Genomic DNA, 24,914 nt, shown 5'->3' with positions numbered 1-24,914 from the left:
TCTTGTTCTGTTAGCAGATCATTTTGCTTATTTTAAGTAATAATTTTCTTATTTTACTATAAATTTTTTCTTAAATTTTCTACTGTTTTTGCAGTAATTGAACCAGGAAATGTATTGGCCAATTCATGGATCAAAAACCAGCAAGTAGCGCTGAAACTTTAACATTTGGACAAGTACGTTCAAAAGTTAAGAGAAGGTCAAATGAAGTCAACGTGCAGTTTTGATTCATCCTGAAAATTCAACCAAAAGTCGAATGAATATTCCTCACTTTTTGTGATTAGTGTTTTGTTGTTCAGTTATTTTTGAATGCCTTGCTACTTGTGATCTTCAACACCCTCATTTTGAAATCACTCATTATCATTGAATTAATTGAAGCACAGATCAAAATAAAATGTGCAATGAAAAATTATGCTGAACAAATGAATATATCGTCGCTGCTGTGTGAAAAACACTTTATTTATTTTTTTTTGGAGGGGGTGGCGGTTGCATGTTTGCAGTTTAATTTCTTTATTTTTATGTTTGTCGGATTCAGATTCATCCCACAAAAATAAAAATGAAAAAAATGAAAAAAAAAAAAAAGGACAAAAGTGTTTTTCACATAGCAGCGACGATATACAGTGTATTTTTGCTTAAAATGTGGAATTCCAGTGAGTGGTTTACAGTGTGCTATGTTTAATATTTCAAAGGCATTTCATTGGCATGCTCACATTCCATTTTGGCAAATGTGTAAAGACTTTGACCCGGAATTCCACACAGTTGCTCTTTATCTTCACAGCTCCAGAGTTGAAACCCTTACCGCCATGTATGAAAACCTCATTCCAGATGACTCAAACTCATCCAGGTACAGTACGCATGCTTCAATGCACAAGTATTTTTGCTTTGGCTCATGGTGGCTTCAGAGAAATAAATGACATTTTCATTTTCCAATACTTGAATTTGTTCACCTGTTTGTAGATGGAAGCAGACAAACAAAAAAAACTATTTTCCTTTGGCACTAGCATGTTATGTCACAGTTTAGCATGCCATCTGATAAGAAGGATTTTTTTTTTTTGTGGTCTTCATTTCCACTTCAGTCTGATGGATGACGAGCCAGGGCTGGCAAAGGAAGAGGAACGCTCAGCGGACACTCGCTCAGAGGAAGGGTACACAACTAAAACTACTTTCTCATTCATTTCACAGCAGAGTTGGCAAGAAGACACATAATGGCATTTGGCCGCTGTCTTCAACTTCAAAGGAGTCGCGTCTCATTTGCAGCTTGCTAAAAATACCTGTCAAGAGTTAGTTCCAAATTAGACATGGCTAAAGAGATATAAATATGTGTGTGTGCGTGTGCCAAAGTAGGTTCACTGATCTGTTTCCTTAATGTCAATAGAAAAGAACATGATCCAACTTCAGCTCTCAGCAACCATGAAGCAAGAACAGAGGAACTCTTGAATCTCATTTCTGGGTTTGTTAAATACACACAGTCAAATGAAAGGCAGCAACATGGTTTTAGAATACAAATCACAAGGGGGCACTGTTGAGCTTCATATTACACTTTGGTATTTCGTCCCTCTGCTCTCAAGTTGACGGTCTGTATACTGTCATAATGCTGTACAATAAGTACCAAAAACATAACATAACATTTCTCCTCTATCTTCACAATCTGATCCAACACACCCCCACCGTATTTATTTTTACTGTAATTTTGACTGTTATCTTTCCGCCTCTGCAGTCAAGAAGAACCTGAACTGCCTGTTCCCCCCAGCCCCGTACATTGGAGTCAGGATCTGCACACTGAATTTGAAAAGGACGTGCACACTGAATTTGAAAGGTACAACAAAAGCCACAAAAACGGGGGTGGGGTGTGGGGGGGAATAAAATCCATGTTTATTATTTTCCAAATCAGTGCTTTTTTTTTTGTCAGTGTCAATGTATTTACATATTGTGTATGTTGGATTCATAGCTTTACACTGCTCGATATTTCATATCTGACAAATACCAGTAGTGGCTCAAATTAATGCAATTTAAAAAAGAAGGATGTTGTGAGGGAAATGGTTTCAAAAGGTTTCCATCTGTGTCTGTACTACGAATTCTTATCAACACGGATATCTACTGCTCTGGACATTTATACATACAATAATGCAAGGATGGGCAACTGGCACATTAACTAAAATAAACATAAATAAATAAATAAATAAATAAATATATATATATATATATATTTAATATAATTTTTGGGTTCTGTTAATATATATATATATATATATATATATATATATATATATATATATATTAACAGAACCCAAAAATTATATTAAATGAAATTGAAAAAACAATCTGTGAATTTGAATTTGTGGGTGCCCAACTGTGAATATGCATCGATTGTTGCAATCGTTGTTTTTAGTTGTAATATCAGCTTACACCACAAGATGGCAGACATGCCTTGTGCTTACACTGGGTCTTCTACTGCCCTATACTACAACATGAATAAGTCTCCTAATATTTTGCGGAATTAGAATGACAAACATAGAACCTCAATAATATGAACATTTTGAGTGAGTTGATTTTTGTGGGGAAACAAAATGCTCAAGATGAGTTCTTGTAGTTAACTCTTTTACTGCCACACGTTATCAAAAATTAAATAAAAATATGACAAAGGCTTTCATTCACGTCATCTTTGAAAACGTTCTATTTCATTAGTTTTCATCAGATTTCGTCATGTTTTATTGTAATTTCATACACCCGGCAGCCCATTGAAAAGAGATACAATGCTGCCATCTGCTGGCCAAAGTTCGTGAGTGTTTTTGATTCCACAACCCATTGACCAGGCAGTGCTGCACTTATACGTTGCACTGCCCATTGATTTAAAAAATAATAAAAAATATAAAAAGTAGTTGACGTCATTTAACGTTTATGGTGGCATACATCGTGATTTTACTAATCGTTATTAAACATTTTTGGCAGTCAAAGAGTTAGTGTTGATTTGCTGTTAAGTCGTTTTGTGGTGCCCTTGAATGGTCATTTTTATGCAAGAAAGCCCTTTGCAGTGGGGGAAAAAAAACAACAGTTGCCCATCCCTCCCTTTTCTGCTGGCTTACATCACTTCTAAATGCAGACACTATACAGAGAGGTTGTTTTTATATGAGAGTGAACTATAGAAAGGTGTCTGATGAAATCATACCCATTAGAGCCACTAACTTTTGTTGAAGTCCATTAGTTGTCAGTATTCCATGTCCTCTCCTGCTCAGCCTGAAATATAAATTCATAAACCAAAGTTTCTTGAAGCCGGCACTTTGTAAAAGGGAGCGACATGTTATCTGCGCGACTGAAAATAGAAGAGAATGTTCTGTTCTGATGATGTATCGCTGCTTTGTTTGCTAGCCTCAGATACACCCAGTTACACAGAAAACAACCCAAAGTTAGATGCAATCGCAGGACTTGCGTTCAAATAATCCACACTGACTCTGAATGATGTCTCTTTTTGCCCGTCAGCAACACAGAGACTGTCACGATAACCACCCGAGCTGTAACCATTACTGAAAACAGGTATGGCAAGTACTCATACGCAAACAAAAATTATTCTGTCCTGGTTTGCAGGCTAGTCAAATAGTTGCGTGCCTAGCTGTCAGTACTTTCAATGTAAATAGTGCATGAGAAGAACCACAGTAACCTTTGCCTGCCCTCTTTTCTCCGCCCATCACATCATTCACGCGCTCCTTACCTCTCCATCTCGCCATCACCGCGCAGGGAGAAGAAGCGTGACCTCTCGAGCTCACGTGTGACCACCACGGTGACTGAGTTCAGGTAGCTTGACTCGCTTTTTACTGGCCGTGTTTGGTTTGGATGTGGTGAAGAGTTCAGTGTTTCTTTCTGTTTACTTATATCGGATGAAGGCTAAGTGTAAAATATACACAATATATAATATAACAATACACTAGATGTGTCAACATTAATTAATAGAACACTAACCAATTATCAAATTAATCACTTTTTTAAAATAATAGAGTAGTTGTAATTAAAAAAAAAAAAAAAAAGATTAATCAGTGGAATAATTGATAGAATATTCAATTCTAAAAGTATTTGATAGTGACAGCCATGTAATACTCACAGGTATATATTCTTTCTAATCTGTGAAAAACTACCATATTTATAAATTGCGACTTTCTCCTTCAACTGTTTCATCTTAATGTATGCATGAACCGCACCACACCACCTCCTAGAGGCCAATATGCACACAGCACGAACGGCAGGTCTTTATTTTTATTATTTATTTTTATTCTTTTTTTATTGACATTATTTTTGTTTTATTTGTTACTACCGGTAATTCATTTTCTGGTTGTTTCTTTTAAGTTATATTTAAAGTTGAGTTTTAGTAGAATGAATACTCAGTTTTGAATTAATGATTAATAATAATCATCATCATAATGTTTATTAAACATAATTTCAATATCAATCCAAATAATCATGATGATGTTTGCCACAAACTCCCAGCCCTACCCCGCAGTCCAGCTGTTTCTGTTTACCATTCATACCGCATTACATCTTTCCATTAAGAGTCAATGTGACACCAGACGCGCGGTGCTGACAATTGAGAGTGAAATCAGTGTGAAATTGTGTTTCAGCTCGGCTGATCCATTTGATCCGTACCCGATAGGGACCACATCCCCAAACAGGTAATCATATTGGTTCGGGAGCTGTGACAGTTTTGCAGCTCCCGTCATGCATAATGCAGCACAATGTGATTACGAGTCCCTTTTTTCTCTCCTGCAGCTCCTCTGACCTGCTGCAGCCCCTCGCAGATATTTCCATCAACAGGTAGAGAATGGATCACACAAATTCCACCTGCCTCTGTCGGGAGTGCCGTTTGTGCTGCTAATATGAGCAGACAAACGCGTCAGTATTCCGACTACAGCAGTTTTCATTGTGTATTGTTTTGTATTGTGATCAGCTGCTATCATGCTTCAATGTGTTTTTTAAAATGAACACATTTTGAGGCATATTGTACAGTATAAAATGTAACATAAAATCTACAAACTGACTTTTGCAGTGTTAAACATTTGAGGTTTCACTGTATTTTTTTAATTTTAATTTTTAAAGCTAATAAAGAACAGTTTTATGCTAATTGTCACACATTCATTCTATTATAAAATCTCCAATTCCAATGAGGATTATGACTTTATTCTGCCAGGTAGGAATTTAATCAGTCTTGTTATAATTTAATTCCATGTTATATTCTTCTTTAGTTCATCACACACTTTCATTGAGAGCAAAGAGCCCGAGATCATCACATAAGTTCTTCTATCTAGAGTAAGCTCTTAAAGCACATCATCATTTATTCTAATTCATCCAATAACCTCACCCATTATTAAATGCATATTTCTTTGAACTATCACACATTTTTACAACGTGGTGACATCAATTAGTAAATGATTTGGAGTGATTAATGGCCAAAATAACTTCAGGCCATCAGAGTTGATTAAATATCCTTTGATGGCTAAATTAATTAATCATCTTAGCGTGCCAGCTGTTGTCCTGTAAAGTGTTTTGAAGGTGTTGTTAACCTAAATAAGAGATGAAATATAAAGCCAATAAAGATCTCCTTGTTATATTCCATCCAAGGTGCAGTACAATCCATTTTGGATTGTACACATGCAAATTCCACACTAGAGACGATATTCTAACCCCAAACCGTGACACTGTGAGACAGACACATTAATCACTACCAGGTTGCCATGCTACCCACCATATTACGAAGTTACATAATTACATTAGATAATTGCCCTTGCGTGTAATTAATGTCAATTTTACCAGTACACTAAATGGGTGGAGAACTAGTTTCGAGGTCAAAGAGCGTTAATATATATATTTTTTCCCCTTAAAGATCTTTTCAACACTTTTAATTGGTTAATAATGCATTATAATAACAGGCGACATGAGGACTGACCAATTGTATCGATTTGTAGGGGAGGGGCGGTGGAAACACATTTACCATATTTGTACGTAGAAGTTTTCTGCTTGACAGCAACAATATATTTTATTCTCTATGTCAATAAGCATTCATGCTGCCATTTATCCTGTTTATCCTGCCCCAGCTGACTTTAGCTGAGAGACATAGAAGACCTTGGGCTGGTCGATAGTCAATCACAGGGAACGTATCTTGATAAGCTGTTAAAATAATGCTATTTTGCAAATAAAGTCAAGTCCAACCTGGGATATGCACTGTTGGCGATGACACAACTTGAATTCAGATGGATCTGTCCGTCCATCCGTTTTGTAGCCTCCAAAAACCCAGTCCCTAGACCCCTTCAGACTTTTACTAACCCACCCAAAATGTGAGTAGAGGAACCATTTTGGCTTTCTAGCTAGCAAGCTCACACGCTATCTCTCTAGCTAGCTGTCATCCATGTATTACTCAATGTCTACTGTATTGTAGCCTCCAAAACCCTCTATCAGTCAATTACTAGACCCAATAGAACTTTGTCAACCCACCCTAAATGACTCCTCTGTTCACATTTTAGGTCCTGCCCCACCAGTCGCTAGCTAGCTTTCTAGCTAGCAAGCTCACTAGCTATCTCGCTAGCTAGCTGTCATTCATCCATCGTTCCATGTCTACTGTATTGTAGCCTCGAAAAACCCCTATCGGCCAGTCCCTAGTCCCCTTACAACCTTTACCAACCCAACCAAAATGGCTCCTTAGCTCAAATTTGGGGTCCCACAAGTTTAGAATCATAAACAATATAGAATTTACGTTCACACAGAAAGATCTAAACTGAGATTCAAACCCAGAATATCTGACTGCGAGACAGACATGCTAACCACGTCCTCACCCAAATTTAATTTCACTTTATGCTCTTCTTTAGTTCATCACATACTTTCATAGAGAAGAAAGAGCCCAAGATCACGTAAGTTCTTATATCTACCATAAGCCAACATCCACTTACTCCTTACATTATTAAATGCATATTTATAACCACATTCCCCCTCCCACATCAACATGTCTTATGATTCATTAACTTTTTGTGTTTGCTTGCAAACAAGTAGGAAGAGTCAGATCTTGGAATCGCTGGCAGAGGATGTCATCCCCATCGACACAACCACCACAAGGTATTCGCCTCGGCCCGCTGAACATGTAACGGATCCGCTAGTGAGCGCCGGGAGTGGAGCAAATCCATTTCTTAAGGAACACACTTATTTTGTCGTTCCGCTCCATGTGCCGCCACTCCTCCATCACGGCTCGCAAGCTCACTAGCTATCTTTCTAGCTAGCTAGCTATCATCCATCCATCACGCCGTGTCTACTGTATTGTAGCCTCAAAAAACCCTATCGGTCAGTCCCTAGACCCCTTAGAACTTTTACTAACCCACCCAAAATGTGAGCAGAGCAGCCATTTTGGATTTCTAGCTATCAAGCTCATTCGTTATCTCTCAACTAGCTAACTATCGTCCATGCATTACTCCATGTCTACTGTATTGTGGCCTCCAAACCCCCCAACCAGTCAGTTCCTAGACCCCTTATAACTTTTGTCAACCTAAATGACTCCTCTGATCACATTTTAGGTCCTGCCCCACCAGTAGCTAGCTGGCTTTCTAGCTAACAAGCTAGCTAACTCTCGAGCTAGCCTGCTTGCATCCATCCATCATACCATGTCAAGTCTATTGTAGCCACCAAAAACCCCTATCGGCCAGTCCCTAGACAACTTTTACCAACCCAACCAAAATGGCTCCTTAGCTCAATTTTTGGGTCCCACAAGTTTAGAATCATAAACAATATAGAATATACATTCACCCAGAATATCTGACTGTGAGACAGACATCCTAACCACGTCCTCACCCAAATTTAATTTCACTTTATGCTCTTCTTTAGGTCATCACACACTTTCATAGAGAGGGAGAGGGATGAGCCCAAGATCACGTAAGTTCTTATATCTACAGTAAGCCAACATCCATTTACTCCTTGAACGATTAAATGTAAATTTATAGCTACATTCCCCCACCCACATCAACATGTCTTATTATTCATTAACTTTTTGTGTTTGCTTGCAAACAAGTAGGAAGAGTCAGATCTTGGAATCGCTGGCAGAGGATGTCATCCCCATCGACACAACCACCACAAGGTATTCGCCTCGGCCCGCTGAACATGTAACGGATCCGCTAGTGAGTGCCGGGAGTGGAGCAAATCCATTTCTTAAGGAACACACTTATTTTGTCGTTCCGCTCCATGTGCCGCCACTCCTCCATCACGGCTCGCAAGCTCACTAGCTATCTTTCTAGCTAGCTAGCTATCATCCATCCATCACGCCGTGTCTACTGTATTGTAGCCTCAAAAAACCCTATCGGTCAGTCCCTAGACCCCTTAGAACTTTTACTAACCCACCCAAAATGTGAGCAGAGCAGCCATTTTGGATTTCTAGCTATCAAGCTCATTCGTTATCTCTCAACTAGCTAACTATCGTCCATGCATTACTCCATGTCTACTGTATTGTGGCCTCCAAACCCCCCAACCAGTCAGTTCCTAGACCCCTTATAACTTTTGTCAACCTAAATGACTCCTCTGATCACATTTTAGGTCCTGCCCCACCAGTAGCTAGCTGGCTTTCTAGCTAACAAGCTAGCTAACTCTCGAGCTAGCCTGCTTGCATCCATCCATCATACCATGTCAAGTCTATTGTAGCCACCAAAAACCCCTATCGGCCAGTCCCTAGACAACTTTTACCAACCCAACCAAAATGGCTCCTTAGCTCAATTTTTGGGTCCCACAAGTTTAGAATCATAAACAATATAGAATATACATTCACCCAGAATATCTGACTGTGAGACAGACATCCTAACCACGTCCTCACCCAAATTTAATTTCACTTTATGCTCTTCTTTAGGTCATCACACACTTTCATAGAGAGGGAGAGGGATGAGCCCAAGATCACGTAAGTTCTTATATCTACAGTAAGCCAACATCCATTTACTCCTTGAACGATTAAATGTAAATTTATAGCTACATTCCCCCACCCACATCAACATGTCTTATTATTCATTAACTTTTTGTGTTTACGTGCAAACAAGTATGAAGAGTCAGATCCTGGAATCACTGGCGGAGGACGTCATCTCCATCGACACCACCACCACAAGGTATTCGCCTCGGCCCATTGAACGTGTAATGGATCCGCGAGTGAGCGCCGGGAGTGGTGCAAATCCATTTCTTAAGTAACACACTTATTTTGTAGCCTCCAAAACCCTGACTTCCTAGACCCCTTCCTAGACCCCTTTTATCACCCCACCCTAGGTTTCTAGCTAGCAAGCTCACTAGCTATCTCTCTAGCGAACTAGCTATCATCCAGCCATCGCTCCGTGTCTACTGTATTGTAGCCTCCAAAAACCATATCGGTCAGTCCCTCGACCCCTTTAGAACTTTTACTAAGCAACCCAAAATGTGAGCAGAGCAGCCATTTTGGCTTTCAGGCTCGCAAGCTCACTCGTTATCTCTCAAGATAGCTAGCTATGATCCATGCATTACTCTATGTCTAATGTATTGTAGCCTCCAAAACCCCCTATCAGTCAGTTCGTAGACCCCTTAGAACTTTTATCAACCTACCCTAAATGACTCCTCTGCTCACATTTTAGGTCCTGCCCCACCAGTAGCAAGCTAGCTATCTCTCTAGCTAGCTAGCTTGCATCCATCCATCACTCCATGTCAACTCTATTGTAGCCACAAAAAAACCCTATCGGCCAGTCCCTAGACAACTTTTACCAACCCAACCAAAATGGCTCCTTAGCTCAATTTTTGGGTCCCACAAGTTTAGAATCATAAACAATATAGAATATACATTCACATGGAAAGATCTTAACTGAGATTCAAACCCAGAATATATGACTGTGAGACAGACATGCTAACCACGTCCCCACCCAGATTTAATTTCACTTTATGCTCTTCTTCAGTTCATCACACACTTTCATCGAGAGGAATGAGCCGAAGATCACGTAAGTTGTCATGTATACAGTAAACCAACATCCATTTACTCCTTAAATTATTAAATGCAGATTTTTAACCACATTACCGAATTCACATCATGTCTTTTTATTCATTCATTCATTCATTTATTCTTTTTATTCATTCATTCATTTTGTGTTGGCTTGCAAACAAGTATGAAGAGTCAGATCCTGGAATCACTGGCAGAGGACGTCATCCCCATCGACACCACCACCACAAGGTATTCACCTCGGCCCGCTGTACGTGTAACGGATCCGCGAGTGAGCGCCGGGAGTGGTGCAAATCCATTTCTTAAGCAACACACTTATTTTGTAGCCTCCAAATCCCCCTAAATGTGAGTTCCTAGACCCCTTTTATCAACCCACCCTAACTGACTCCTCTGCTCACATTTTGGGTCCTGCACCACAAGTAGCTAGCTAGCAAGCTAGCTATCTTTCTAGCTAGCTAGTTTGCATCCATCCATCACTCCATGTCTACTGTATTGCAGCCTTCAAAAACCCCTATCGGTCAGTTCCTAGACCCTTAAACTTTTACCAACCCAACCAAAATGGCTCCTTAGCTCAGATTTTGGGTCCCGCAAGTTTATAATCATAAACAGTATAGAATATAAGTTCACACATAAAGGTCTAAACTGACTTTTCATATTTGACTGTGAAACAGACACGCTAATCACATTCGTCCACCCAAATTACTTTCATGTTATGTTCTTCTTCAGTTCCTCACACACTTTCATAGAGAGGAAAGAGCCCAAGATCACGTAAGTTTTTTAATTTTTTTTAAAAATTATTATTATCTTCAATAAGCAAACGTACATTCCTATGCATATTTATAACCAAATTCCCGAACCCACATCTACATGTCTTTTCATTTATTAACTTTTTGTGTTTGCTTGCAAACAAGTTTGAAGAGTCAGATACTGGAATCGCTGGCAGAGGACGTCATCCCCATCGACACCACCGCCACAAGGTATTCGCCTCGGCCCGCTGAACGTGTAACGGATACGCGAGTGAGCGCCGGGAGTGGTGCAAAATCCATTTCTTAAACAACGCACTTATTTTGTCGTTCCGCTCCATGCGCCGCCACTCCTCCATCACGACTCGCCTCCTCTACAGCCTCAGCACTCACCGGTGGGCGCGCACGTGGGAAACCACAACGCCTCTGCAGACCGCCACAGAAGAGAGGTGATGACACACTTCGATTTACTCTTATGCCTCCACTCCATGTACTCCGGCTCGTTTCGCCCCCCTCCCCCTTTGCGCATTACCCACTAAAAGCCTTTCAATGTATGTGTTCTCGTTCAGACACAAGGCTCCAGGAGCAGGCCAATGGGATGAACAACAAACCCTGGTTACGTTTGAGAGAAAGTACGTCACCTTTGGAGGAGGGTTGGCGGCTATCTTACTCCTTTTACTCCACTGACCCGACTCCCTCTCGCTATATGGCGGAGGCTTTTGCTGCATGAACAGTCACGCTCATTGAGCCAGAATACATTGTGCACTGGTGCTGATAAAAATATGTCTGATATCGGATATGGTTTTGCCATAAGCATGCATTTTTTCCAAATGAAATTGTATACAATGTGAAATTCCCCATCATCTTGTGTTTTTAGGTCAAAAGAGGATGACTCGCCATGGGACAGGTGGACGTCCCCCTCCGTGTATACTCTCCCTACGGAGGAAGTAGAGAGGTATTCATTTCCCCATGGCGGAGCTCATTAGATGCAAATTAAAGCCGTTTTTTTTTGCTTTTCGCCATTCTAGCAGGATTTATAAGTGTGTGGAAATTAAGAGGCTGTCAAGCATTTAATTGAAAACAAGCTTAAACCTAAGTGGAAACTTCACTTACATAATGCTGCTATTTGATGTGTTTTGTAGCCTAGAGGACTCGCATATGCACACGGTCACAACCCTCACCACCATCAGGTAGGAAACTTTCAAAGTTGGATACTCTCCAGATCAGGGAAATACAACCGAAATCAAATATCAGACAATCCGCATGCTGTGGCAGGGTTTGGTTTTCAACCTGGGGATTATTTTTTTAAGGGATGGATGGATGGATGGATGGATGGATGGATGGATGGATAGATAGATAGATAGATAGATAGATAGATAGTAGGGATGTAACGATGGCGGCAATATCGTGATATCGCAATATTAAAACTGCCACAATATGTCGTCGTCGTCATGTCACAATATTAAAAGCACGCCCATCTGTTAAAAAAAGTCGGGTTGATTTCCGTTTGTGCAGTTTTAGCACCCTCTGGTGGCTAGTTTTTTTTTTGTTTTTTTTAGTGCAGTTTAATTTTCACAAGGCATGTTTTGGCCCTTCTAAGTTTAAAATCCACGCTAATGGTCAGATGAAGGGAAACTTAACATGCTTGTGAACAGAGTCAATATGTGGAGGAACTCAATTTATTAATTTCATATATCATTTAATTAATTATCAATGTATTAATTTTATTAAAAATAAAAAATCAATTTATTGTAATGCTTGTAATAGTGCCTCAATATATATATTATATTTATTAGGGGTGTGAATTGCCTAGTACCTGACGATTCGATTCGTATCACGATTCACAGGTCACGATTCGATTCGATACCGATTAATCCCGATACGAATTTATAAGTCGATTGTTGCGATTTTTTTTCATTCAAATTTAGAAAATACTAATCAGTAAGCTTGTAGAGTGTAAGATTTATATGAAAATGTATTATTTATATATCTGAAATGTCAGTCTTATAGAGGTTGTAATCTGTTTCATGTTTGAACAGCATTAAAATAAAATATTAAGGCTTAATGTTCCGTTCATATAACATTCTTCCATGCTCAAGGTGTGAATCCTAACCCGAAGTCAGACGTTTTGTTGAATATTTTTCCATTAAAAATGGAAGTTTAAAAATCGATTCACACACACACACACACACAAAAAAGGCAATGATGATAAGACGTTGAATCGGTAAGACTACCGAATGAACAATTCTGAGCTCTTAAAAAAAAAAAAAAAAAAAAAAAAAAAAAAAAAAAGCGTTTTTTTTTTTTTTAATTGAATCGATTCGAGAATCGCGCGATGTAGTATCGTGATATATCGCCGAATCGATTTTTTTAACACCCCTAATATTTATATATATTTTTTATATGTAATATTTTTATATTTTTCATTGCTGTAATGTACAAAAACACAGTATTGTTTTTTTGTATGAGCTTTTTTTTAATTTTTATATATATATATATATATATATATATATATATATATATATATATATATATATAAACAATATTGAGACCATCTTTTGTATCGCCATCATCCCCACAATATCGTGATAACTATTGTATCATGACCTTCATATCGTGATATCGTATCGTGATATGGGGATATCATAACATCCCGGATGGATGGATGGATGGATGGATGGATAAATGGATGGATGGATAAATGGATGGATGGATGGATAAATGGATGGATGGATGGATAAATGGATAGGTATAAATGGATAGATAGATAGATAGATAGATAGATAGATAGATAGAATTCCAGACATGTTCTGCCTTTTTGCAACTTTACGTCAAGACAAACTCAGTTCATGATCAAGTGACAAAATTGTGAAAGTGACCCACTTGGTCAATAAATCCGAACACTCTGCGGAGAAGACTTAGAAAAAAGAAACGGCCAAACAAATCCCTGTTTACTGGAACGTGTCCAGCATATTGACGGCTCCAGCCGGCAGTGAAAGTCTAATCCGGCTCCCTTTCATATTCCAGGGAGACCTACGGCGAACACGAGGGGCTGACGATGGATCGGTGAGTTCATGATCTTGGGAAAAGTTTGCTCTGCCGGTCGTCTCGTCTGCTCTAACGCGCTTGCGGTCGAAGCTCTTTTATCAGTCGGGTGAGGCGGAACAACAATCGTGTTGTGGAGTACTATTATTTTTGCTTTTTACACGTTTACTTTTGCACATTAGTCAAGCTTATTTTGAGAATTCTCCTGATAAAGAAAATGAACAAAAGTATTGGATGAAGTGAAGCCTTCTTATTATTTATTATTGTATTATTTTTAGGGATGCCAGGCGATTAAAATGTTTAATCGTAATCAATTGCCTGACGTCAATAGTTAACTCACGATTAATCGCAAAATTTATGTGTTCTAAATTACTCGTTAACATAAAAGTGGACAAAAGGTTAAACTAATAAAATATGGCTGCATTTTAGTCATTGATACAGTAATTTGATAATTCATAAGTTTGTTAAAATTAAAATGATGTACTGTAAAAAAAAGTGTGATATTTTTAATTCTGTGATATTTTAATGAATTTGTGTTGAGGTAATTTACCTGCCACTAGATGGCATAATTGCATTTGTAAAATATTGGTGACACCCCAGTGCATTTTTCTTTTCATATTAAGAGCTATCTCATCTTTAACTCATTCACTCCCAGCCATTTTCACTGAAGCAACCCAGTTCACTTCCGGCTTTTGCAATTCCCACAGAATATTGTGTTCTATTGCTATAAAAATATGGAACCTACCAAAAGAAAGATTAGTCTCTTCTTTCATCAGGAAAAAAAAGTATATTTCTATCTTTTTCATTAGAATATAGATAAGTTTCATCATTATTCACAAATCTGTTTAAAACACTGGGGAAATGAGCTTTTTGCAACATAGCCCTGGTTGATCTCTTATACTCTACTGCCACCTGCTGGAAGTTTTTGTAATAACTACTATTTAAGCATTCTCTTCAGTTTGGAGACTGCATCAAAGCATTCTGCTGTAGCATTAAAAAAAAGAGAAAAAAAAAAAAGAAAAACATATAAATACGTTTTTGGGACCATGGCAATATTTAAAACAGAACGTTTTTATACATTTTTGGGAGCAAATGAGTTAACATGAAGTAACTTGTGAAAATCTACGCATTTTTAAAATTGTAAAATACAACTTGACCCCAGTCTCCACAAATATACGCATTATTATTCAATTTATTACTGCTAAATTGTGACGTGGATGTGTCTGCCGTGTTGCAACTAGAATTCTCCTCATGCAGGCCCTCCAAGTCAGGGGCGGTCATTCATCGCACGTTAAAATAAAATAGTGGGGTTAAATTCAATTTAAATTAACACACTAATTTTGACACCCCTAACTATTTTAAGTTAAAACTACATTAATGTTGTGCAGAATTTGAACATTTAAGTCATTGATATACCGCTGGGTACCCCTATCAGTAAGTTTAGCACACTTTGTGAACAACTGAATTAACTGTTTAATATGTGTACCTCATCATCTTTTTCCATATTTTATATTTCCATATCTTAGTTCATCAAATTTCTTTCAATTTCCTTCTGCCGCCCTACTGTACTGCATCTCCTCCTCGTTCCTCCCACACGATTACGATTCTCCAGATGTCAGATTACCGATGCGCATTGGAGGTGTCGCTTTGTCAAACGTCTCGCCGTCAAGCAGCACGACATTAACCGGCGCGGACAGAAAATGATTATCTTTCCGAGCTGCGCCGAGCAGATGCCGGCGCGTGCGCGCGCAACATGGTTGTCACCCGTGATTGAGCGATGAAACTAACGATTCCTTGTCTGACGCCAGGACCGTGCGGGTGGAGGCCCCGCGAATCCCCACGCCGGAACCCGACATCAAAAAGTGAGAGTCATTTCAATTCAAAGTGATGATCCACGTTTGTGTGAGCTCGTCTTGAACCTGCGTGTTTGTTTGTTTCAGGCCGTTTGTGTACGTGAAGGAGTATGTCGATACCGGCGCCATGTCCTCCCATAATGCCACAGGCTCATTCAATAGGTATGACTTATTTATGCTATTGATAAGAAATACTGCTGATGAATGATTTTGGCTCACATCCTGGTTGTCTTCTGCTTGTGGCGCTTCCAGCTGGTCCCCCTCTTACTCCAGGTAATTACCTCCACCCAGGAATGAACTCACACTATTATAAATAATAATAAAAAAATACATATTTAAAAAAAGAAAAATCAAGTCTACTGACCAGCCAAAATTAAACCCTTTTTTTTTTTTCAAATTTTCAATTCAATTTTATTTCATTCCTTAAAAAAAGAGAAATGAAAAGGGATAGAAAGAAGTAAAACTTCTATCTATCTATCAAGCTAGCAGTGCATATTTTTTTTTAATAACTTTTATTTAATTTGTATATTAACTGGTAAAATTTGATGGGCTTTAAACATTATTTTGAGACGGTTAAACGCCATCAATTCATTAAATTTAAAATGTTTTAGTTAAATAACTTTTAAAAAATACAAATACATTTTTTGTTAGATAAATAATGGATAAGTGTGGTCTCTGTATCCGCACCCGCAAAGAATTGCACGTTTCTTTAAAAGAACGATGGAAGTATTGGACGCAAAGAGTACAGCAGTACAATTAGGAAGACAATATAATATAATTCATGGGGCATATTTTCTTTATCCTCTACAAAGAATGGCTAATATTACTGTTGCTTTCTGAGCAATTGTGTCCTTCGTGTATATCTACGTGTCTGTAGTATACTGCCCCCAGGTGGCCAAGGCATGCACCAGAAGGCGCAACACAATGTCTATGTATGGAATTGAAGCAAAAAAATGTGGCAAAAATATGTTTAATTCTTAAGAGTGTTATTAAAAAACACATTTTTTGGCCCATAGTCACTGTACAAATTAAACTCATCCAGAGTTAATCAAGGACATATGTAGAATTCATAGCATCCTAATAGAGGAAGTGTGAAAGTTTATTGATATTTTTGAGTGGAAAATCTTTGTTTGCGTGTCCTCCCCCTTTGCAGCTCTGTCTCCTCCCCCTGCACATACTGCGGCCAGCTGGTGGGCAACGACGCCAAGATCACCATCGAGCACCTTAACATTAACTGCCACCCGCATTGTTTCAAGGTACATTGCGTCATCGTTCTTACACCGGAGAAATGAGCCGTTAAAAACACGCTTTTCGAAGTAGGCTGATCGTTCTGTTTTCAAAGAGGAAACATTCTGAGGATGAATAAATAAGAATTCATAACACAGTTTGACACAAAGACTGCCAAGAGGAGGGGAAAAACAATCAATTGGCCAGTGACTTCCTGGAGGCCCAGCTGGTTGCCTAGCAACGTTACGAGGACAGTAAGATTCCGGCCAGTGGCACGTGCACAGAAATACAAATATGAAACCCCCATTGTGCCACTTGGATACTCGTCCTTCAGCCTTCCTCCAAACGTGGATTTGTTCATATTTCATGTTCAAGTTTTCATTCAATTGGATCTATTTTTTGGCAGCAGGCTTTTTAAGCTATCAGTATTAATGGTGGCCCTCTTGTGGCCATTTTACCACCAGGAATAGAAAAGTGCTTTTAATGTCATGCAAAAAAAAAGCTATATTGAGATATGAAAGTATCTGTTATATTTGTTTTTGGGATATTATGTATCAAAAGAGTTGAGTAATTGTACTGGTGTTAATTTTTGCTTTTGTTTTTTTTTAGTAATTTTCCTGTCCATATTTTTCAGTGCGCTTCGTGCTGGAAGCCGATGGGAAACCTCATCGACAACATGTTCCTGCGCGGAGGCAAAGTCCACTGCGAGAGCTGCTACGCGGCAGCCTTCGATTGATCGCAAGCGGCTCTTCATTTGCATTTAAAGTGAGAAGCGGCCCGCCTTGCAACCAAGTTTCGGACGGCTTGAATGCAAGAAGGATGGAATGTTTTAGGGTGAGCCAAGAGACTGTAACGAGCAATAAAAATAATTACTTTAGATTCTTTTTCGCGCAAGACCAGATTTTCATTGGCAGGCAAAAACACGCTTGCGCTCTTCTTCGTGCTGGTGAAAGTGTAACTTAAGGATTTGTCTGCACATCAGATACAATTAAGCCCAAATTGGGTCTGCGCCGTGAACCAAATTTCCAGTTAAAATTTTCATTTGTTGAAGTGGCAAAAGACTTAGAGTAAATGCATTTGCCATTTCCGTTATTGTTTGCCCAATTCAAACACTTCCTCAGTAGATGCAAATCGAATGCTTAAATAATAGGTCATAAAAATTAGGGATAGACCGATTATCGGCGCCGATATTCAGCATTTTGATGAAGAATCATGCAGACGATAATAGATCCATTTAAAAAAATGTTGAGAGAAAAAGTCATAATAAATCAGGGAACTAATTATTTAAATTTTTCTTCTGACGCTGGGAATTCTGCACCTTCTGTTTTTGTTTGAAATTAAAACTAAGTAAAATTTTAATACATCAGATAATTAGTATTTAAAAAAACAAACTTTATTGACTGTAGCAAACAAAATTGAGCTATAGTTTGTATTTAACTTTTGAAGACGTGCAACTGGAAGATCCCTGAAATTTTTGTTAATTTAATTTTTATTTTTTTTTTTAACTCCAATATGTTACTAACCATAAATATTGTTCAATAAACATATGCTTAAAAATAAAATAAAAAATAAGTGCTGGAGTTTGTATTTTTGAAATTTTTGATGCCAATATTTTCCCTTTTATTGAAAATGAATATCTGCTCCAAATATCAGTTATTAGCATCCTTGACTATGAATAATCGGTATTGGTATCGGCCCTGAAAAAATAGAACGATATCGGTCTATCTCTAATAAAAAACATTTTATACTCTCAAAACTTGGTCATCGTACGTATCATTTGGGGCTTAACTGCAAATTGAATTCAGTAAGACTGCCAATACGGGATACAATATAATATTTATTTACTTTGCTTAAATATGACTTGTCATAAAATACCATTCTAAAAACTCAATGACTTAAAAAAAAAAAAGTTCACTTGTCTGATGCTTATTCACAAAATAAAATATTTATCCTGGTATAAAAATGTAACAAAGTGTGCTTGTTTGCGTGCAATTAAAAAAAAAAAAAAAAAAAAAAAGTTGATTTAAAAAACTAAGTTGCACATATAATTGCATCAATTGGTAGCAAACTGATAAATTATCAGGCAAGTAGCACATTTTCTTTGCATTGTCACGTAGGCTACTTGTTTAAAAAAGGTGATGGGGAATTAAGCTAATTAAGTCCAGTGGCTCCTGTCCTGATTGTCCTCACACAAGGCTTGGCACGCGAAATTTGAGTTTGGCTTCACTCCAATGCAAACACGTCTTCCCCCTGAGAATGACAACGCGCCCCTAGGGCGCAACTTTGCCGCACACAGTTTCAAGTTAATGCTCAGCACCTTGACATTATTGAACTCAAAGTATGCGCCTTGTAAAATAACAAAATCAAATAAACTGCCCATAAGGGGACGACAGTTTTGGGGCGCAGGTGCAAATAAGGCGTAAAAAAAAAAAAAAAAAAGTGTGCATTTTGTGGAGCACATCTGGACTCTTGGACGTCCTCCATCCTCCTTGGCCCGTTGACGGCCAACGTCAGCGTTTGCCTCTCGCTCGGCTGACGGCGATTCTTTGGATGTGCTTCCACAACAGTGCGGCATCCGACTCGTTGCTTCTTATCAGGGACTCCAGGCCCTCCGCTTGGTCCAGACTCTGCCAGTAGTCCTGAGGCCACATTTGCAACCATCTGCGAGACAGATACGACGACATTAGGCGTGTTTTAATTCGGCGTGGGCATAATAAATTAGGCTATTAAGTGATCATTAAGACAGTTGCGTGGAACAAATGAGGCAAAATGGAGCGCGCTGCTTCGCTGCAACCAGCAGAGGCGCTGTTGATTCTATTTGAACTACTTTACTACAAATGTGGCAAATGGTTACTCCTTGTACTTTTCCGAAATAAAGACATATAATAATCCAACAAATGAAAACTAAATTTGATCAAAACGTTAATACCAGTAGCACTTTATCACCTTAGGGTACGCAAAGTGCTTTACTAAGCCTCATATTCACTTCCTTAAAAATAAAATATTGAACCAATGAATACACTGGGAAGTTTTGGCCGCTCCAAAAAGTTTTTCAAAAATGTCTTACTTCAACTCTCACTGTGATGCGGCCAAAAGGCAGAACCCGGGGTGGTTTTTGGTAGGGATGTAACGATAAGGGCAATATCGTGATATTAAAACTGCCACAACATTGTCGTCGTCATGTTCACAATATTTAAAAGGAACACATCTGTTAAAAAAAAAAAAAAGTCACATTGATTTATATTTGTGCAGTTCTAGCACCCTCTAGTGGCTAGTTTTAGTGCAATTTAATTTTCATTAGGGATGTTTTGGCCTTCAATGTTTAAAATCTATGCTAATTGTCAGATGAAGGGGAGCCTAATTTGCTTGTGAAACGATCAATGTGTGCTTGCATTAGCAAGTAAGTGCCTTAGTATTAGGGGTGTGAATTGCCTAGTACCTGACGATTCGATTCGTATCACGATTCACAGGTCACGATTCGATTCGATACCGATTAATCCCGATACGAATGGTCACGATTCGATACCGATTAATCCCGATACGAATTTATAAGTCGATTGTTGCGATTTTTTTCCATTCAAATTTAGAAAATACTATCAGTAAATTTGTACATGTACACTGTAAGATTTGTATGAATATATTTATCTAAAACTTGAGGCTTATAACCGTGAGCCACTGTACACAAACAGTTTGCAATCTGTTTCACATTTGAACAGCATTAAAATAAAAATATTAAGGCTTAATGTGCCGTTCATATAACATTCTTCCATGCTCAAGGTGTGAATCCTAAAAAAAAAAAAAAAAAAAAAAAAATCGATTCTGCCGATTATTGAATCGATTCGAGAATCGCGCGATGTAGTATCGCGATATATCGCCGAATCGATTTTTTTTAACACCCCTACTTAGTATTGTTATTATAGATTGTTGTTGGTTTATATGCATTGCTGTTATGTACAAAAGCACAATATTAAGCTTTTTTTTTTATTGTGACCTTTTTGAAATATTGCCAATTGTGGGGGGGGATAATTATCGTATCATGACCATAACGTGATAATATCGTATCGTGATGTTTGGATATCGTTACATCCTTAGTTTTTGGTGCTATAAATACTAGCTAGCTGGGGAAGTCTGCTTCCTTTTCAGCTAGCTGTTAGTAGGGATGTAACGATATCCAAACATCATGGTACGATATCATCACGATATGAAGGTCACAATACGATAATTATCACGATATTGTGGGGAGGTTGGCGATACAAAAATGGCCGCAATATTGTTAAAAACAAAAAAGAGCTCATGCTAAAAAAAGAAAAAGAAAGAAAAAATAAATAAAAAAACAAAATAAAATAAATAAAAATTAATTAAAAAAATCAATTAAATTAAAAAAACAAACCAAAATAAAAGCAAAACACAATATTGTGCTTTTGTACATTACAGCAATGCATATAAACAACCTACAATCTAATAAGAATTGCTTGCTAATGCAAGCACACATTGAGTTCCTCTGCATACTAACTTGGTTCACAAGCATATTACGTGCCACTTCATCTGACAATTAGCGTGGGTTTTAAACATATAAGGGCCAAAATATGCCTTGTGAAAATTAAACTGCACTAAAAAAAACTACCTACCAGAGGGTGCGAGAACTGCACAAATGGAAATAAACACGACTTTTTTTTTTTTTTTTTTTTTTTAAACTGATGGGCTGCTTTTAATATCGTGACATGACGACGACGATATATTGTGGCAGTTTTACTATCGTGATATCACGATATTGCCGTTATCGTTACATCCCTAGCTATTAGCCCGCTAGCTCTCATCATGGGCGTCTCCTTCCGAGAAACCAAACAACTCAAAATGGCGCCAGAAACAGCTGCAAATGCAAGCTAAAAATCATTAACTTTTTTTTTTTTTTTTTTTTAAGTAAATGCGACGTGGCAGCAGTTGTCCTCGTCAGAAGTAAGTGGTATAAAAATTTAAGATTTGCAAATCGTTTTTCCACACCCATCCGAAACACCGCTGATTGGTGGTGCATATCCATGATAATAACTTTTATTAATATAGCACCTTTCAAGGGACCCAAGGACGCTTCGGGATGATATGGCAACCAATGGAAGGAGATTTTATTGCAAAATAAGACACTTCAAACTTGCCTTGAGCAAAATTAATCCTTAATTTATTTTTTTTATTTTTAATTAATTTGAAGAAATTTAAAGGGATACATTTTCAGCAGTAAAAAGTTAATATTTTGTCTATAAGTAATATGGCAACGTCATTATATTTCACGTGCAATTAATACCTTTAAAATGTAATTTTTCTACTTGCTGCCGATTGATGACATCACCCGTGGGAAGTAGGTAACGACCAATCATGGCTCAGTTTACTGACCAAACCCAGAAAACAGGTGAGCCACAATTGGCCGTTATCTACTTCCTCAGCACGGATGATGTCATCATCAGTCGACAGCAAGTAGAAAAACTACTTTTTAAAGGTATTAACTGCAATTGGCTGGCAACCAGTTCAGGGTGTACTCCGCCTACTGCCTGAAGCAAGCTGGGATAGGCTCCAGCACCCCTGTGAAACTTGTGAAGAGCAAGCGGTGAAGAAAATGAATGGATGGATAAAGGTATTAATTATACATGAAAAATAATGAAGTTACAAAACTCATTCTGGACAAAATATTAACTTTTCACTGCTGAAAATTGTTCAATGAGTCAAGTATCCCTTTAAATTACGAAGATTTAAAAATAGACTGATATTGAAATCACAATTAATAAACGCAATTATTCATTATTTCAAAACTTTTGTTTTTACTCAACTGCCAAAACTCAACTTTAACTATCGTACCTTCAAAGAACAACCATAAAACAAAGTAACAGCAAAGTAAATGGATGATTTATTAACATAATAGCAATGAAAAAACAAACAAAAGACATTGAATTAAAATCCAAATCAGTTTTCCCCTAAGTGAAGAGTTTCAAAGTGACTCACCCATCACCTGCAGGCAGGTCTTGGACTTCTCCATAGCCCGGGCTGGGCAAAGGGCATCCCATGTGAGCGTTGGTTGCCATCTTTGGTTTCGGAGGCGGGTTTGCCTCCGGAGCTTTCCTATTGGCTCGCTCGGCAGCCAACCTCGCGTTCTCCTGGTCACACACGTAGCACTCAAATCCATTCAAGTAGTTGGGTTTGCTCATGTCGTTAACCCCCCACTCGCGGGTCTCCAGAGCCTCCAGCAAACGAGCGTTTGTGACGCTGCGGACGTCCTTGAACGCCAAATATTTGGCATATTCGTCGTCGTTCTCATCCAGGAACTTGAGGAACTCGGCGAGAGCTTTCGGTGAGGGGAAGTCATCGATGACGACGACCGAGTGGTTGTTGGGCATCCAGTCTGCCACCGCAGGGGAGCCTCGGTAGACGGGAACGCAGCCCTGGTGGAGGGGCCGCCATAGCTTCTCGGTCATGTAGTCTGCGCAGCGGCCGTTCTCCAGCGCCAGGTGGAACTTGTAGCGGCCCACAAACGTCATGAAGGGGGCCTCCTCACCTGTGGCGGTCGACGTGTCTTCTAGGTGTGCGGGCAGAGCTTTGTTGTTCAGACATTTTCCGTAAGAATCCACCTGACAAAGGAAAAAATCCACACTTGAGGATCTTATTCTATTATTGGCTGAAAATTCACTTATTTTATGGAGTGGCAACAAAATATGCCGGAGTAAGCCTCATTTAGACAAAAACGACATCATGCGTGCGTTACCTCGATATACTTCATGAGCTCTCGGACGTATCGGTCTCGATCGGAGGGCACGTCGCAGTGCGACTGCATGTAGAGTACGGGGGCCAGGCCTTTCAACCTCAGCTGGTTCTTCTCCTTCAGGGACACCGCCGTGGGCTCCAGTAGGTAGCTCAGCGACGGCAGCCACTGCAGGGTCAAAGGGTAGTCGGACTCCCGGCGGAACGTGGCGGTGTAATTGAACATCCTGATGCCCGGCCCGTGGGAGAGAAGGTAGTTATTCATGGGGGACTCTTCGTGGAATAGAGCCCACGTCTGGTGGCGGAGACGAGGGAGCGGCGCTTCGTAGGCCCGGAAGTCCGTCCCGTAGAAGATGATGGACGACGTCCGTTTGTACAGCTGGACCTTACGATCCGACAATTTAAACAGCACATAAACACAACGTAGATGAAAGCATAAAGCATGATTTGAGAACCACTGCTACCTTGCGGTTACTCGTGGCCAGGCAGGACGATGTGGCGCAGTCAATTCGTTCAGTATCTCCAGGGAAATGTGGAAATAAGCCTCCGCTCCACCACAGGATAATGGGCAGCTCCTTGTTGCTGCGCTGGTCTTGGTTGCCAGGACCACGGTACGAACTCGCTGGGGCAAACTCCATGTCTGCAAGAGCACTCTGGGGCTTGAAAGGTCCTTGGTCCGCTGCATCATAGGGCACCATGACATGCTGTTGATCGGGGAAGGACGCGAAGGAGACCCACACCCAGCACAGGACGCCAAACAGACCCAAACACACACAGGACACCAGCCTGCATCTCCCTGCCATCTGAAAGAGCACAAATCAAAACAAACGTCGGGAAGTTATCATTAGGTAGTTACAAACATATTATTCATACTGCTCTCTCGAGCTACATGAGTATTTGATCGTGGTTACTCAAATGGAAGGTTTTGATGTTCTGTGCTAAAATTAAATAATTACAGATCACATACTCATACGCTGCCACAGCTGTATGTAAAAGTGGGAAAACAAACAAGTACTAAAGAAAGTACCTTCGTTACCGCTGGACGCACATGGAAGTTCCGTCCTCTTACGACTCCAATGCGGGATTTAACATGTAAGAACAAGGTATTGTTATTGTAGGTAAGCGTTAGCGTGATGCTATTTGGTCACGTCGAACGATGCAGCCAGCTGGAGGGGGAAAAAAAACAAAACAGCTGGATTCTTCTTCTTGTGCAGCTTCTCCAGGCACCTCTGAAGTAGTAGAGCGGTGCACCGCCATCTACAGTCTAATGGCGGTATAAACTCAGCATAAGTCAGAAATACTACATTTCGCTTGATTTTCAAGTCATCTACTTATGAAAAGAAACATATACAC

General features: G+C 39.1%; 2 protein-coding genes across 8 annotated transcripts in view; one reads left to right on the top strand and one right to left on the bottom strand.

Annotated features, from left to right (window-relative positions):
- znf185 (zinc finger protein 185 with LIM domain) overlaps positions 1–18,792 on the top strand; it is a 26,575-nt gene extending 7,783 nt beyond the window's left edge. For 2 of the 7 annotated variants that reach the window (XM_077531196.1, XM_077531195.1), the window contains exons 13-40: positions 776–841; positions 1,074–1,142; positions 1,373–1,447; positions 1,715–1,813; positions 3,475–3,528; positions 3,730–3,786; positions 4,605–4,655; positions 4,753–4,797; positions 6,843–6,884; positions 7,021–7,086; positions 7,846–7,893; positions 8,030–8,095; positions 8,855–8,902; positions 9,039–9,104; positions 9,912–9,953; positions 10,118–10,183; positions 10,679–10,720; positions 10,864–10,929; positions 11,076–11,144; positions 11,265–11,327; positions 11,573–11,650; positions 11,838–11,885; positions 13,723–13,761; positions 15,549–15,602; positions 15,681–15,755; positions 15,846–15,866; positions 16,747–16,849; positions 17,455–18,792. In XM_077531196.1, the coding sequence (XP_077387322.1) occupies positions 776–841; positions 1,074–1,142; positions 1,373–1,447; positions 1,715–1,813; positions 3,475–3,528; positions 3,730–3,786; positions 4,605–4,655; positions 4,753–4,797; positions 6,843–6,884; positions 7,021–7,086; positions 7,846–7,893; positions 8,030–8,095; positions 8,855–8,902; positions 9,039–9,104; positions 9,912–9,953; positions 10,118–10,183; positions 10,679–10,720; positions 10,864–10,929; positions 11,076–11,144; positions 11,265–11,327; positions 11,573–11,650; positions 11,838–11,885; positions 13,723–13,761; positions 15,549–15,602; positions 15,681–15,755; positions 15,846–15,866; positions 16,747–16,849; positions 17,455–17,556 (1,720 nt within the window). In that variant the 3' untranslated portion in view covers positions 17,557–18,792. The remainder of the gene's footprint in view (positions 1–775; positions 842–1,073; positions 1,143–1,372; positions 1,448–1,714; positions 1,814–3,474; positions 3,529–3,729; positions 3,787–4,604; positions 4,656–4,752; positions 4,798–6,842; positions 6,885–7,020; positions 7,087–7,845; positions 7,894–8,029; positions 8,096–8,854; positions 8,903–9,038; positions 9,105–9,911; positions 9,954–10,117; positions 10,184–10,678; positions 10,721–10,863; positions 10,930–11,075; positions 11,145–11,264; positions 11,328–11,572; positions 11,651–11,837; positions 11,886–13,722; positions 13,762–15,548; positions 15,603–15,680; positions 15,756–15,845; positions 15,867–16,746; positions 16,850–17,454) is intronic. The other 5 variants (XM_077531200.1, XM_077531199.1, XM_077531197.1 and 2 more) reach the window with 5 other exon arrangements.
- Positions 18,011–24,914, bottom strand: pofut4 (protein O-fucosyltransferase 4). Its single transcript, XM_077531203.1, has 5 exons — positions 24,589–24,914; positions 24,026–24,364; positions 23,566–23,946; positions 22,809–23,431; positions 18,011–19,481 (listed from the first exon to the last, which is right to left on the bottom strand). The coding sequence occupies exons 2-5, from the start codon at positions 24,362–24,364 to the stop codon at positions 19,331–19,333; spliced, it is 1,494 nt and encodes a 497-aa protein (XP_077387329.1). The 5' UTR covers positions 24,589–24,914; the 3' UTR covers positions 18,011–19,330.

This window comes from Festucalex cinctus, chromosome 9, assembly GCF_051991245.1.
Source record: "Festucalex cinctus isolate MCC-2025b chromosome 9, RoL_Fcin_1.0, whole genome shotgun sequence".
NCBI classification, from domain to species: domain Eukaryota; kingdom Metazoa; phylum Chordata; class Actinopteri; order Syngnathiformes; family Syngnathidae; genus Festucalex; species Festucalex cinctus.
This window is presented reverse-complemented; position numbering and strand designations above follow the sequence as displayed.